This window comes from Oncorhynchus gorbuscha, linkage group LG16, assembly GCF_021184085.1.
Source record: "Oncorhynchus gorbuscha isolate QuinsamMale2020 ecotype Even-year linkage group LG16, OgorEven_v1.0, whole genome shotgun sequence".
Taxonomy (NCBI): Eukaryota; Metazoa; Chordata; class Actinopteri; order Salmoniformes; family Salmonidae; genus Oncorhynchus; species Oncorhynchus gorbuscha.
Window position 1 is genome coordinate 40053916 of NC_060188.1, and position 13380 is coordinate 40067295.

The 13380-nt window shown below is 41.7% G+C and overlaps 1 protein-coding gene across 1 annotated transcript; it reads left to right on the top strand.

Annotated features, from left to right (window-relative positions):
• The first annotated feature begins 538 nt into the window (after positions 1-538).
• Positions 539-7224, top strand: LOC124000320 (PLAC8-like protein 1). Its single transcript, XM_046306594.1, has 6 exons — positions 539-648; positions 1002-1054; positions 1249-1490; positions 1849-1985; positions 6551-6715; positions 6890-7224. The coding sequence occupies exons 1-5, from the start codon at positions 640-642 to the stop codon at positions 6680-6682; spliced, it is 573 nt and encodes a 190-aa protein (XP_046162550.1). The 5' UTR covers positions 539-639; the 3' UTR covers positions 6683-6715; positions 6890-7224.
• The last annotated feature ends 6156 nt before the right edge of the window (positions 7225-13380 follow it).

Sequence of the window (13380 nt, forward strand, 5' to 3'; positions counted from 1 at the left end):
TGCAGTGGTCCACTAGATCAGGGTTTCCCAAACTTGGTCCTGCCCCCACTCCCCTAGGTGCACGTTTTTTGCCCTAGCACTACACAGCTGATTCAATTATCCAATTCCAAAAACCACAACATGCAACGAGTTTGGGAAACCCTGCTCTAGGTTGCCAGTTGGGTGGGATGCTCACATGACCAACCTAGAAAACACAACAATGAATGAAATGGAAAAACATCTAATGGACTGAAGTCAATCTACTGGCAGTGTGAGCACAGCTAATTAGATCCCCTTTGGAAATCAGTCATGTAGTTGAAACGGTCTACCTCTGTCTCCTACTTTGTAGTGTGTGTTTATAGAAACATAATGCTTTTTTGCTTTCAACAGGAAATGTTCTCAGCTGTTCAGAGAATCATGGTGAGATGTTTCTTATTTGACCACGAGCCTCCCCAGCCCATTACTGTCATACTGTTATTACTGTCAACGACGGCACCAAGAAAAGCAGATGTGATCAGGACGATGTGCGCTCATTAAGAGGAAATGCTTTAAGGCAGCAACCACAAGAGTACATGCAGGCGCTCGCTTAGTGTGCGTCTTTGGTTGTGAGTGAGTCATTTGCCGTTACTACAGCTCTCTAGTAGCACGTAGCTGGTGTCTATGATTAAGGTAAGTCGTGTGTTTTCTTTTACAATGGTTTTCTTTTAGGCACTGCTGTCAATGCCTGGGTGAGTATTCTTTATCTTGGGAAGAGCTCTCTGTGTTGGGGGTATGAACCTTCTCATCCGCAGGCTCTCTAACTGGCTGGCTAGCTCTGGCCTGGCCCTGGCCCCTACACTGGTGGTGTGCCATTTGCACTGTATTAAGAGGGCGTTACGAGCCCCTAGAAAAGGAGGACCAAAATGTGTTATCTTCCCAGAGCAGCCACTGGCAGGGCTGCTGCGCTCCAGCCCTATCTGGAAGAGCACACCCCATATTAGTGGGAAGCTCACCCAGTCTCCCCCTCCCTCCTTCCCTGGCAGGGAGCAGTCAGCATGGAGGATACCACAGCCATAGTCACAGCCACCACAGACCAGTAAGTGTTAGTCCCTTATCACACCCAACAATGGTAATCTCTACTGATATGTCATTCCGACATGTTCTTAAGCCCTTTTTGAGGTGTTATGTTTATTTTTAACCCCTATTCGAGCCACATTGCAGTACTGCTAATCCTACATTAATTTCTATACTTTAAATGCCACTGCCGTTTGTTTGTCTTGTTTATCTCAGTTGTGCACCAGTCACTAAAGCAGCATTGCAGCAGGCCCCAGGTTATGGGGAGGAAGCCGGGGGCTGGGACATAGGAACAGGAAGTGCAGGTTGGAACCCACAGAGTGCTGCTGCTGCAATGGAACTTCCCGTTCTCACGCAGCCTGGCTTGGGGGTAACCAAGACGACAGTGACCACGATCACTCAGACTGGAGGGGACTGGAACAGCAGCCTGTTCAACGTGTGTGGAGACAAGACTACATGTGAGGCAGACACAGCCCTGGGCTTATCTTTGGTTGTTGTACACACACTCGGGCTAAGTGTGAAAGTCAAAGTTACCAGTTTGGGTAACTCAACGGGTCAAATGGTGGATGGCTATACTGCTGTCTTACATAGACCTACTCCCTGTTATGTTCTACCTTTGTTAATTAAGGAAACTCCGTGTTTTTTATGGAGGATTTATCATGGAGATGACAATTCTCTTGCATGATACCACATCAAATCTATCAACACTCTGTAGGGTTGCTAAACATGTATTTAAATTAAAGTTGTCTAACCGACTACTACTGTATTGCGGAGAACTAAACTAAGTCCTGTATTTCTCTCTTTCTGCCCATGCAGGTCTCTTAGGGGCCTTTGTGCCCTGCTGCCTGGACCTGAGTCTGGCCCACCACTATGGGGAGTGTCTGTGTTTGCCCCTGCTTCCTGGCTCCACGTTTGCCATGCGGGTGGGCATCAGGGAGAGATACAAGATACGGGTGAGGATTGTTACGCAATAGTGAAGATGTTTATTGGGTGTTATTGAGGTCGATGTCCGTGTGGAAATTGGTGATGTCATCACGTTTGATTAAACATAACACTGTGGGTCCATACTTGCAAGCTTTTCGAAAAAGTTTAAGTTTAAAATGTTTCTCCAAATGCATACCAGCCAATTAAAATCATTGACATAGTTGCACTTGATAAAACACTACATGTTAGCTGTTCCCAAAAGATTAACTGAGATATTTAGTCCGATACGAACTTCACCAGCCGGCAGTCATTATTTCCTGTAGAAAATTAAGCATCAGCCAATTACAAATGTTGATGTAGTTGGATGTGATCGAACACTTCCATGAGAGCGTCCTTGACAGATATCAAACGACACCATCTGCTAATCGAAGGTACTAAAACACGTACTAAATTTCAACTGGAGGAATGACTCAGTGTAGTGAGCCTGGCTCCTGGTAGTTTTTGCAGTTTGCTACAAGTTTGAATCCCAGGTGAGGTATTGTTTTTTTTCCTTTGAAATGTAGAATTACATTTAGTGTGTAGTGACGGGAAGTGCAGCCAACACATTGAAAATGAAGATTAAGAATACATGTAATGAGGAACTGCATCTTTCTATAGCCTTGTAGACAAGCACTGCTAATAATCAAGTTTATTAGGCCTACAAACACTGAGTGTACAAAACATTAGGAACACCTTTGTAATATTGAATTGCAACCCTTTTCACCTCAGTTGGCTGAATGTCCTTTGGGTGGTGGATCATTCTTGATGCCAGTTGGCTGAATGTCCTTTGGGTGGTGGATCATTCTTGATGCAAGTTGGCTGAATGTCCTTTGGGTGGTGGATCATTCTTGAAGCACACATGGGAAACTGTTGAGTGTGAACAACCCAGCAGCCTTGCAGTTCTTGACACACTCAAACCGGTGAGCCGGGCACCTACTGTACTACCATACCCCATTCAAAGACACTTACATCTTTTGTCTTGCCTATTCACCCTCTGAATGGCACACATACACAATCCATGTCTCAAGGTTTAAAGTCCTTCTTAAACATGTCTCCACCCCTTCAGCTACACTGATTGAAGTGGATTTACCAAGTGACCTCAATAAGGGATCATGGCGTTCACCTCGATTCACCTGGCCAGCCTGTCATGGAAAGAGCAGGTGTACCTAATATTTTTTTACACTGTATATTGCATAGATGTGCAAGCTACACCTACGTGTACAATGTTTTATATACATTATTAGAATCATCCACTTCGTCACATATGCGTAATTTAAATCGAGCGTTGAGGACCTCAAACCCACAGTTAATGTATCCAATTGAATAACAATTGACCTGTTTAGTGGTGTACTGTATGCCACCTGGCAGTGGTTGTAATGGAGCTACTTGACAGCTATTTGCCCTTGACCATAAGGCTCTTCCACCTTTTTTACAATGTAGGATACACTTCAATGTTGTATAGATCTCATTTGATCTTTTTCCCAAAAAAGCACATGGATGTGTTTTGAAACGGATAAGTAAAAACGTGGGATTTTGTCATATGTGCAAAAACCTGCCTCTTGAACATTAGTAGCTCGTAGCCTAGTCAAGGATGCACCATGAGATATTGTCACACTACAATTGTGATTGGCCAAGTGGAACAAAAGAATACCTTAAAATATCCCTCTTATGGCCAAGTTGACCTATTTTCAGAAATGGATAGCTTGGGGCTATAAGATTGTATCTGCATCTTTGTCAAAGTGTTGTTATTGACAGCCTTGTTCTGTCCAATGTCCTCTACCTATATAGTACTCTAAATACCCAAATTCATGTTAAGTTCAAGATAAAAATTGCAGCATTTAAACCAATAAGGGTTTGGGAACTTTAAAGCCAATTATCACAGAATCATCTTTTTGCAGATAGAACCTTATTGTCCCAAACTCTCAAAATACCATTAGTTGGTGGATTTAAAGTCTGTCTTTGATAGGCTGATGCAGAATTGTACATAATCACTGCCAGGAGGTCAGGTTAGCATAGGGCTAAATGTGCCATGTAATCTAATGGGAACAGATAACATGCAGTGTTTTATCACATTCTACTTTAATTGGCAGAATGTTTATTTAAATGTAAACTTTTTGTAATGTTCATAAGTATGGACCCCGGGTGTAAGCAAACGTTTGAGTATGACCTTGAGTGTGTTGACGCTAGAGACTTCCTGTTTCTTTGCATGGGCTCCGTCTCAATCCACTGAATCCGCTGGTGTTGGCCATTCGCCCTAGCGGTAGACAGGCCTTTCCCAAAATCGGTGTTTGTCAGACATGAGAGGATGCAGAAAGGTTACTTCTCACAAAAACATCTGAAGTTCGAACGGTTTGAGCCAGAAACGATTTGGACCCCACCATCAAACTAAGACTCTCAGGAACACGGATATGGCGGCTGTTTCGCAAGACTCTTCTGACTGTAACCCAGTACCGGACAGTGAAAATGAATAGGAGATACTGTAGAATGTGCCAAAACTAAAGGGGTCAAATTTGAAAAATAAATATACAGTGGCAAGAAAAAGTATGTGAACCCTTTGGAATTATCTACATTTCTGTGTGAATTGGTCATAAAATTTCATCTGATCTAAGTCACAACAACTCATATAGGTCACAACAACAGACAAACACAGTCTGCTTAAACTAATAACACACAAAGTATTGTATTTTTCTTGTCTATGTAGAATACATAATTTAAACATTCACAGTGTAGGTTTGAAAAAGTATGTGAACCCCTACACAAATGTCTTCACGAAAAGCTAATCGGAGTCAGCTGACCTGGAGTAAAATCATTGAGACGAGATTGGAGATATTTTTTAGAGGTGCCCTTCCCCATAAAAAATATTCACAAAATTTGAGTTTTCTATTCACAAGAAGCATTGCCTGATGTGAACCATGCCTCGAACAAATAAGATATCAGAAGGCCCAAGATTGTTGACTTGCAAAAAGCTGGAAAGGGTTACGAAGGCATCACTGAATGCCTCGATGTTCATCAATCAGTCCAAAGTTTGGACACTCCTACTCATTCAAGGGGTTTTCTATATTGTAGAATAATAGTGAAGACATCAAAACTATGAAATAACACATATGGAATCATGTAGTAACCAAAAAAGTGTTAAACAATGCAGAATGCTGTGGTAGCCATGCTGGTTAAGTGTGCCTTGAATTCTAAATAAATCACAGACAGTGTCACCAGCAAAGCATACCCACGCCATCACACCTCCATGCTTCATGGTGGGAATCACACATGGGGAGATCATCCGTTCACCTACTCTGCATCTCACAAAGACCAAAAATCTCCGATTTGGACTCATCAGACCAAAGGACAGATTTTCACCGGTCTAATGTCCATTGTTCGTTTTTCTTGGACCAAGTAGGTCTCTTCTTCTTATTGGTGTCCTTTAGTAGTGGTTTCTTTACAGCAATTTGACCATGAATGCCTGATTTTAGTCTCCTCTGATCAGTTGATGTTCATATTTGTCTGTTACTCAAACTCTGTGAAGCGTTTATTTGGGCTGCAATTTGATGGGCAGTTAATTCTAATGAACGTATCTTCTGCAGCAGAGGTAACTCTAGGTCGTCCTTTCCTGTGGCATCCTTATGAGAGCCAGTCATCATAAAGCTTGATTTTTTTTTTTGCGACTGCATTTGAAAAAACGTTCAAAGTTCTTGAAATATTTCAGATTGCCTGACCTTTATGTTTTTAAGTAATGATGGACTATTGTTTCTCTTTCCTTATTTGAGCTGTTCTTGCCATAATATGGACTTAGCCCTATTTGGTAAAAGACCATCTTCTGTATACCACCCCTACCTTGTCACAACACAACTGATTGGCTCAAACGCATTAAGAAGGAAAGAAATTCCACAAATTAACTTTTGACAAGGCACACCTGTTAATTGAAATGCATTCCAGGTGACAACCTCATGAAGCTGGTTGAAAGAATGCCATGAGTGTGCAAAGCTGTCAACAAGGCTATGGGTGGCTAGTATGAAGAATCTCAAATATAAAATATATTTTTTAGATGTTTAACACTTTTTTGGTTACTACATGATTCCATAGTTTTGACGTCTTCGCTATTATTCTACAATGTTGAAAATAATAAAAATAAAGAAAAACCCTTGAATGAGTAGGTGTGTTCAAACGTTTGACTGGTACTGTAATATCATTGAAATTATGTGGAAACGACGTTGATTCAATCAGTGTGTGCCCCGTGGGTGGTGTCATGGGCACAAAAGCAGTGTTCACTCACAGAAAGAACAATTCAGTATCACTGTCTTTATTTCAAGATATTTAGGTTGGACTTTGTGCTAGTGTACAATGAAATGTTTCACTCACATTTACTTTCGCTCTCTCTACTATCAGTGGATCACTTTATTTATTTTGTATGGCATGCGGTTGGCAATTCGTTTATGATTTGATTTGAAAATACTATGCCACCACATTTGTTCTGCAGCCAGGCTTAAGATAGCTAAGCACCCTTTCACCGGAGACCAAATGTGACCAGGCCCTGTGTGTGTGTGTGTGTGTGTGTGTGTAGGGCAGTGTCTGTGAGGACTGGACCACGGTGTACTGCTGCTACCCCCTGGCTGTCTGTCAGATGATCCGAGAGATGAAGAGGAGGATGAAGAGCCAGACCTACCAGGTGTCCACTGCACTGGAGTGCTCCTGACAACATGGCTGTGGACTAGGTTCATTAATCCAGGTTAGGACAACATCGCATTCATGTATGTTATGGGATATTAGAATATTCATGACCTACCCTTGGTATCTAACAACCTTGGCTGTGTATAGAACCTTCATAGGCTCATGTCACTTCCTTTGTACATCACGTGTCTGCATATTACTATGTCACAGATGTTTATGTTAATTATTGCAGGTGTCTGAGGGTCATCATACCACAGGTGCCCATTTGGTTTCTTATGAGCTCTCATTATCCAAGGTTTCTGAAGACTTTCCTGTTAAAGACAAGTCTGTATATGTGAAATGAATGGTGAGTTTGGTTGAGTCAAGATTCATTTGGTTAGTGATACTTTTCTTTATTTGCGAGTGGGGACTTGCAGTAGGTTTAGTGTTTTAGCCCATTTAGTATCTGTAACATCAGAGCTACTTTACCAGACAAGGGTTCTAGATGTTTGTAAATTAAGTTCACAGCCAAGTTTATGAAACAATCCATGTACGCCATGAAATAATAATAAACCTATTTGCATATTTGTTTTATTTTCTCATTTTATCTATGACAATACCCTGCGGCTGACAATCACGTTAATCTAATTTTGTACGTTCCTCTCTAAACCTCTTGCTAGTCAGCACCAGGATAGGAAAATAGTATTCATTTACAAAGCTGGGATGTATCTAAAGGCTGAGTATGCAATTTGTGAAATGTTATTGATGTTTTTTTTAAATTTGACCTTTTATTTAACTAGTTAAGTCAGTTAAGAACAAATTCTTATTTACAATGAAGGCCTACACCAGCCAAACCCAAGTTCCTTTGGTCTGATGTACATCGACTGTTTATTGCTTCCTACAGCATTATATGTCGAATATGGAACTCATTTTAAAAGTCTACTACAATGATTTCATAAAAGGAAGTGTAAGTATCAAAATAATCCTTGCCATTTAATCTCCCTGGATTAGAACAGCTGTCTTTACGACAGCCTGTGAAGAGGATGGCTAGCTGGGAACATGGTGATAGTAGCATGGGAATGCTAGGGTTGCAGAGCTACTGGTATTTTACCAAAGTTACCATCTTCGTTAATCTATGGTAATGTTGGTAATATACAATACCAGTCAAAAGTTTGGGGACACCTACTCATTAAAGGTAAAAAAAAAATGTTTTTACTATTTTCTACATTGTAGAATAATAATGAAGACATCAAAACTATGAAATAACACATGAAATCATGTATTAACCAAAAAAGTGAATTATATGAGATTCTTCCAAGGAGCCACCCTTTGCCTTGATGACAGATTTGCACACTCTTGGCATTCTCTCAACCAGCTTCTTGAGGCAGTCACCTGGAATGCATTGCAATTAACAGGTGTGCCTTGTTAAAAGTTCTTGTGGCATTTCTTTCCTTAATGCATTTCAGCCAATCGCGTTTTGTGACAAGGTAGGGGTGGTATACAGAATATTTGGTAAAATACCACATTTTGATATCTTCACGATTATTGTACAATGTAGAAAATAGTAAAAATAAGAAAAACCTTGGAATGAGTAGGTGTGTCCAAACTTTTGACTGGTACTGTAAACTTGAACAACTATGTGTTCATATATAGTATTACTTTTTATGTGTCCATGTTGTCCATGAGTTTCTTGTGGAGAGATCATATGCTTCAATAGAAAATAGCCGAATTAATGAAAAAAGCATCTAATAAAAAAATGGCATCGCCAATTAACTCTGCAACTATTGCATTTTTTTCACAACTGCCACCAGTTTGGTGTCAAAATATTTACAACAAAGACATATTGACATGATAAAATAAACAATTATAAAAAGGAAACAAATTATATACACACACCAATGGTTTTCACTCAGTTAATGGTTTATATTTAAGGATGTGTTACAGATTTCTCATTCTATTTTCTCTCTTATTATTTTCTATATTTGACATATAAGGCCACACAGAGGGCCATAGATAATAAGACACCTGGGTTAATCTGAAGTATCCAAAAGTGTTGGGGCAGTAACCGAAAGGTCCCTGGTTCGAATACCCCCAGCTGACAAGGTGAAAAATCTCTGCCCTTGACCCTAATATGCTCCAGGGCTGACCCTGTAATACAACACTTTTCACTGCACCTATTCAGTGAATGTGACAAAACTTTAAAAAAAAAATGTTTATGGTAAAATTCTCCAAAAAACATTAAAGTTACAAAACCTCTGGTAGTTACTGGTAAACAAAGTTTCCAGTAATATACTCTTCATTTGCAAACCTAGGTATTACCGTATCATGATTTCATAAGACTCCAGTGGTGATTTAGACTCATACCCTCATTATTGAAAAGGTTTCTCAGTCAAATAACAATCTGGTTTGAGCCAGATGGACAGGAAAACCTGCCGTATCGCCCAATGCTTGACGCATGCACCCAGGTCGAAACTGTTCAGGCATATGTTATGACGAAATGTGATGTTTTTGTTCATTTTGGTGGTCGTGCACACACAATTTGTTCCGAAGGCAAGTCTAAGTTCAGTAGCCGAAGTCTACGCCTCTTCATCTTTAGGGAGTATGCGAGCACAGGTGTTTGCCTCGCCTTGCGGAGTTAAACTATCCACAAACCGAACCTATGCATGCGGACACCTGTAAAGACAATGATTGATTGTCTTTATGCTTGATTCGAGGCTCCATAGGCATGCAGAGGACAAAATGAATCGCCATATACCTCCCAAATTTTGTAACAATGCGGAGAGCTCCATATTGCTCTGCATTGACATGTTTGGTGGGCGGGAGGTCCTGTTTAAACACAAACTCACTTACTTGACAACAGGGTATGAATGCCCTGACTGCAGAGGCCTTTAGACCAGAAATGGCTGCACTACCAATGTAGACGTCGGATTGACCATGCAAGCGAGCGCATTTTAGTGATCCGTGTCAACAGCAGTTGCATCCAACCCCCTTTACATATACCTACCAGCAGATGGCAATGTTGCCTCAGAGCTGCAGAACTACTGCTGCTGCTCTGCTGCCCCCTTGGCTTTGCATGGAAACGGAAGGGTGTGTGTGTGTGTGTGTGTGTGGTGTCCCGCTTGGTGCACCAGGTGTGCAGGTGATGCTGTTGGTCTGTGGTGAGACCCCTGGGGTGCGGGACTGCTGGATCCAAACTACTGCAGAGCCCATGAGATGATGAGAGGGAGGGGAAGGGAAAAACAACAACAGCAGCAGTGATACTGTAGATGCATGCACAGCCTCCCTTTGTAGTCTTCTCATACATTTCACAGCGTGGATAGGTTAAATGTTTTATATTTTACACACGCTGTCTCTACGCTTTTACGTTCCATGCAGTGATGTTACAACTGCTCCTGCTTGTTGGTATTCAAATTCCGTTTAAAGGATTGCTTTAAGTGGAATATGCCACTGGGTTTATTGACATTTCTGCAATCCAAGAAGGTTTTCCTCTTAGCTGCCATACCATCCCTCCTACAGAGCATGTCTGTCAATCAGCTTCTAGTAGCACAACTTTATGCTATGAGTAAGACAAAGGAAGGAAAGGAGGTGTGGTGCAGGGGGATCTGGGAAGTTGGCACAGTGAGTCCCCTTGGTGACTCTATCCAGGGTAACAACAGTCACCTGGGGCTTACGTAAGAATCCACTTCCCGGGCGGCACCAGCAGCACACGCAGGAGGAGGGCTGTTCTGATATTCGGAGCCTGGCAGTCAGCAAGTTCTGTAGCTAAGTAGACAGCTCTACACGGTATAGATTGAAATCACCCTCCTTTGGCAAAGGCAATCTGTGAAATATTTCAGTTTATTCCCGGCTGGGAAAAAAAGTTGAAACGGGAGGTGTATTTTGTGTTACGCATGTTTTATGCATTGTCAGTCAGACTGTTCCCCAAGGCGGTTAGAGGTTGACAGTCATTATTCAGCCTATTTACCACTGTCATGGTTTTGGAGGGCGAGTCTGCTCTGTTTTTCCCTGATAGTGCCATGGTCCACTGCGTCCGTCTTGGCTAGGGGCATGTCTTTGCTGCTTCCCTCTGGAATCCATTTCATCTTGTTTTACCCCCTCCGGCCTTATGATGAAGGGATGGAAGAACAGGCATGCCTAGTTGGTTAGCAGGACCCCATCTGTCTCTCTTCCTCGTCTTGGCTCACACCTCTAAGCTAAAGTGACATCATCACATGTTGTGGTTTGTTGTTCTGGGACCTGTTGTTGAATAAAAGTGTCGTATCTTGCTCTACATACAGGCTTCTTAAGGTTGTGGCTCCATTGATGTTGTTGCTCTTTCATCTGCCATGACTGGTGTCTCGTGTTGTTAAAGGCTTTCACTGTGGCGAGTGGAATTGATGCTGTGTGTGTGTGTGTGTGTGTGTGTGTGTGTGTGTGGCACTGATGCAGAGGATAGATCATAGCACCTCTCTCATTGCTCCTCCCCTCCCTGGATTTGGATATGGTCCAAAAAGGTTTGTTACCTTGACTGTAAACAGATGAGGACAACTACAGAAAAGTGATCAGACTACCAGACAGGTAGAATTTATTTTACGATTCTAGATCCCCGACTGGAGTTATTCATTGTGTTCTTAGGGAACATTGTGATCGGATCTTGTCCGACCCATCACTCTCTAAACTACTCATACAATCAGCATATCACCCAGCTCTCATTTAATCATAACAACCACACCGCATAACCCCTCACACTCTGTGTACTGCTCGGTTGGTGACATAGTTTGATAAGATAGTGACTGTCGTAGCATGAGGGTAAAGAACCTGACGACAGCACAGCATAAGGTATGCTTGCACTGACGCACACATGCAGATGCACCAGATTTATGCAGAACATCAAAACAAACAGCTATGTGGAGCTCAAAACACATTCATATCCCTAAAATAAACCATATTAATCAAATTATGAAACGCGCGCGCGCGCACACACACTCACCCTCATTGTGATGGTGTAACTGTCCTACTGAATGTCACAGTAGGATCCTAAATCAACATTTTATAACAGATGGACTACCACACCTCGGCATCATTGACATCCTTTCAACAAAGGAATTAAAGTAGAACTGCTCCCTCGACAGGGAAGGCATCCAGATTTGAACTCCAGCAGGGAATTAACTCAATGGTCACAGCACTGAACAGCCATTTCATGCAGAAGCCTAGCTGGCTGCGTACATATGTTGTCAAATCAAATACACTTACCATGAAATGCGTACTTACAAGCCCTTAACCAACAATGCAGTAAAATAAATAGTTAAGAAAATATTGACTAAATAAACTAAAGTAAAAAATAAATAAAATACAATTACATTACAATAACGAGGCTATATACAGGGAGTACCGGTACCGAATCTATGTGTGGGGGTACAGGTTAGTGGAGGTACTTTGTAAAGTTACTATGCATAGAAAATAAACAGGGAGTAGCAACAGTGTAAAAACAAAGGGGGGGGGTCAATGTAAATAGGCCGGGTGGCCATTTGATTAATTGTTCAGCAGTCTTATGGCTTGGGGGTAGAAGCTGTTGAGGAGTCTTTTGGTCATAGACTTGGCAGTGTGTGCTGTGCGGTAGCAGAGAGAACAGTATGACTTGGATATCTGGAGTCTTTGACATTTTCTTGTGCCTTCCTTCCTAGTATATACAGTATCAGTCAAGTTTGGACACACCTACTCATTCAAGAGTTTTTCTTTACTTTACTATTATTCTACAATGCAGAAAATAGTCATAGACATCAAAACTATGAAATAACACATATGGAATCATGTAGTAAACCAAAAAAGTGTTAAACAAATCTAAATATATTTTAGTTTTTATATTCTACAAAGTAGCCACCCTTTGCCTTGATGACAGCTTCACTTGGCATTCTCTCAACCAGCTTCATGAGGAAAGCTTTTCAAACAGTCTTGAAGGAGTTCCCACATATGCTGAGCATTTGTTGGCTGCTTTTGGCTCTGATGTCTAACTCATCCCAAACCATCTCAATTGGTTTGAGGTCGGGTGATTGTGGAGGCCAGGTAATCTGACGCAGCACTCATCACTCACTTGATTAAATACCCCTTACACAGCCTGGAGGTGTGTTTTGGGTCATTGTCCTGTGGAAAAACAAATGATAGTCTCACTAAGCGCAAACCACATGGGATGGAGTATCGCTGCAGAATTCTGTGGTAGCCATGCTGGTTAAGTGCGCCTTGAATTCTAAACAAATCACTGACGGTGTCACCAACAAAGCATCCACACACCATCACACCTCCTTCTCCATGCTTCACGGTGGGAACCCCACATGGGGAGATCATCCGTTCACCTACTCTGCGTCTCACAAAGACAGTGGTTGGAACCAAAGGACAGATTTCCACCTGTCTAATGTCCATTGCTCATGTTTCTTGGCCCAAACAAGTCTCTTCTTCTTATTGATGTCCCTTGATAGTAGTTTCTTTACAGAAATGTGATCATGAAGGCGTGAATTCATGCAGTCTCCTCTGAATTGACCTCTGAAGCATTTATTTAGGCTAGGATCTGAGGTTGGTAACTCTGACAAACTTATCCTCTGCAGCAGAGGTAACTCTGGGTGAACTCTGCACAAGTTTTGGGACACGGTAAAGTTCCTGGAGAATAAGAGCCAATAAATCCATGATACTCAAGAATTTCAATAAGCATTTCTCTACGGCTGGCCATGCTTTACACCTTCAATGCCATACAGCACTCCTTCCGTGGCCTCC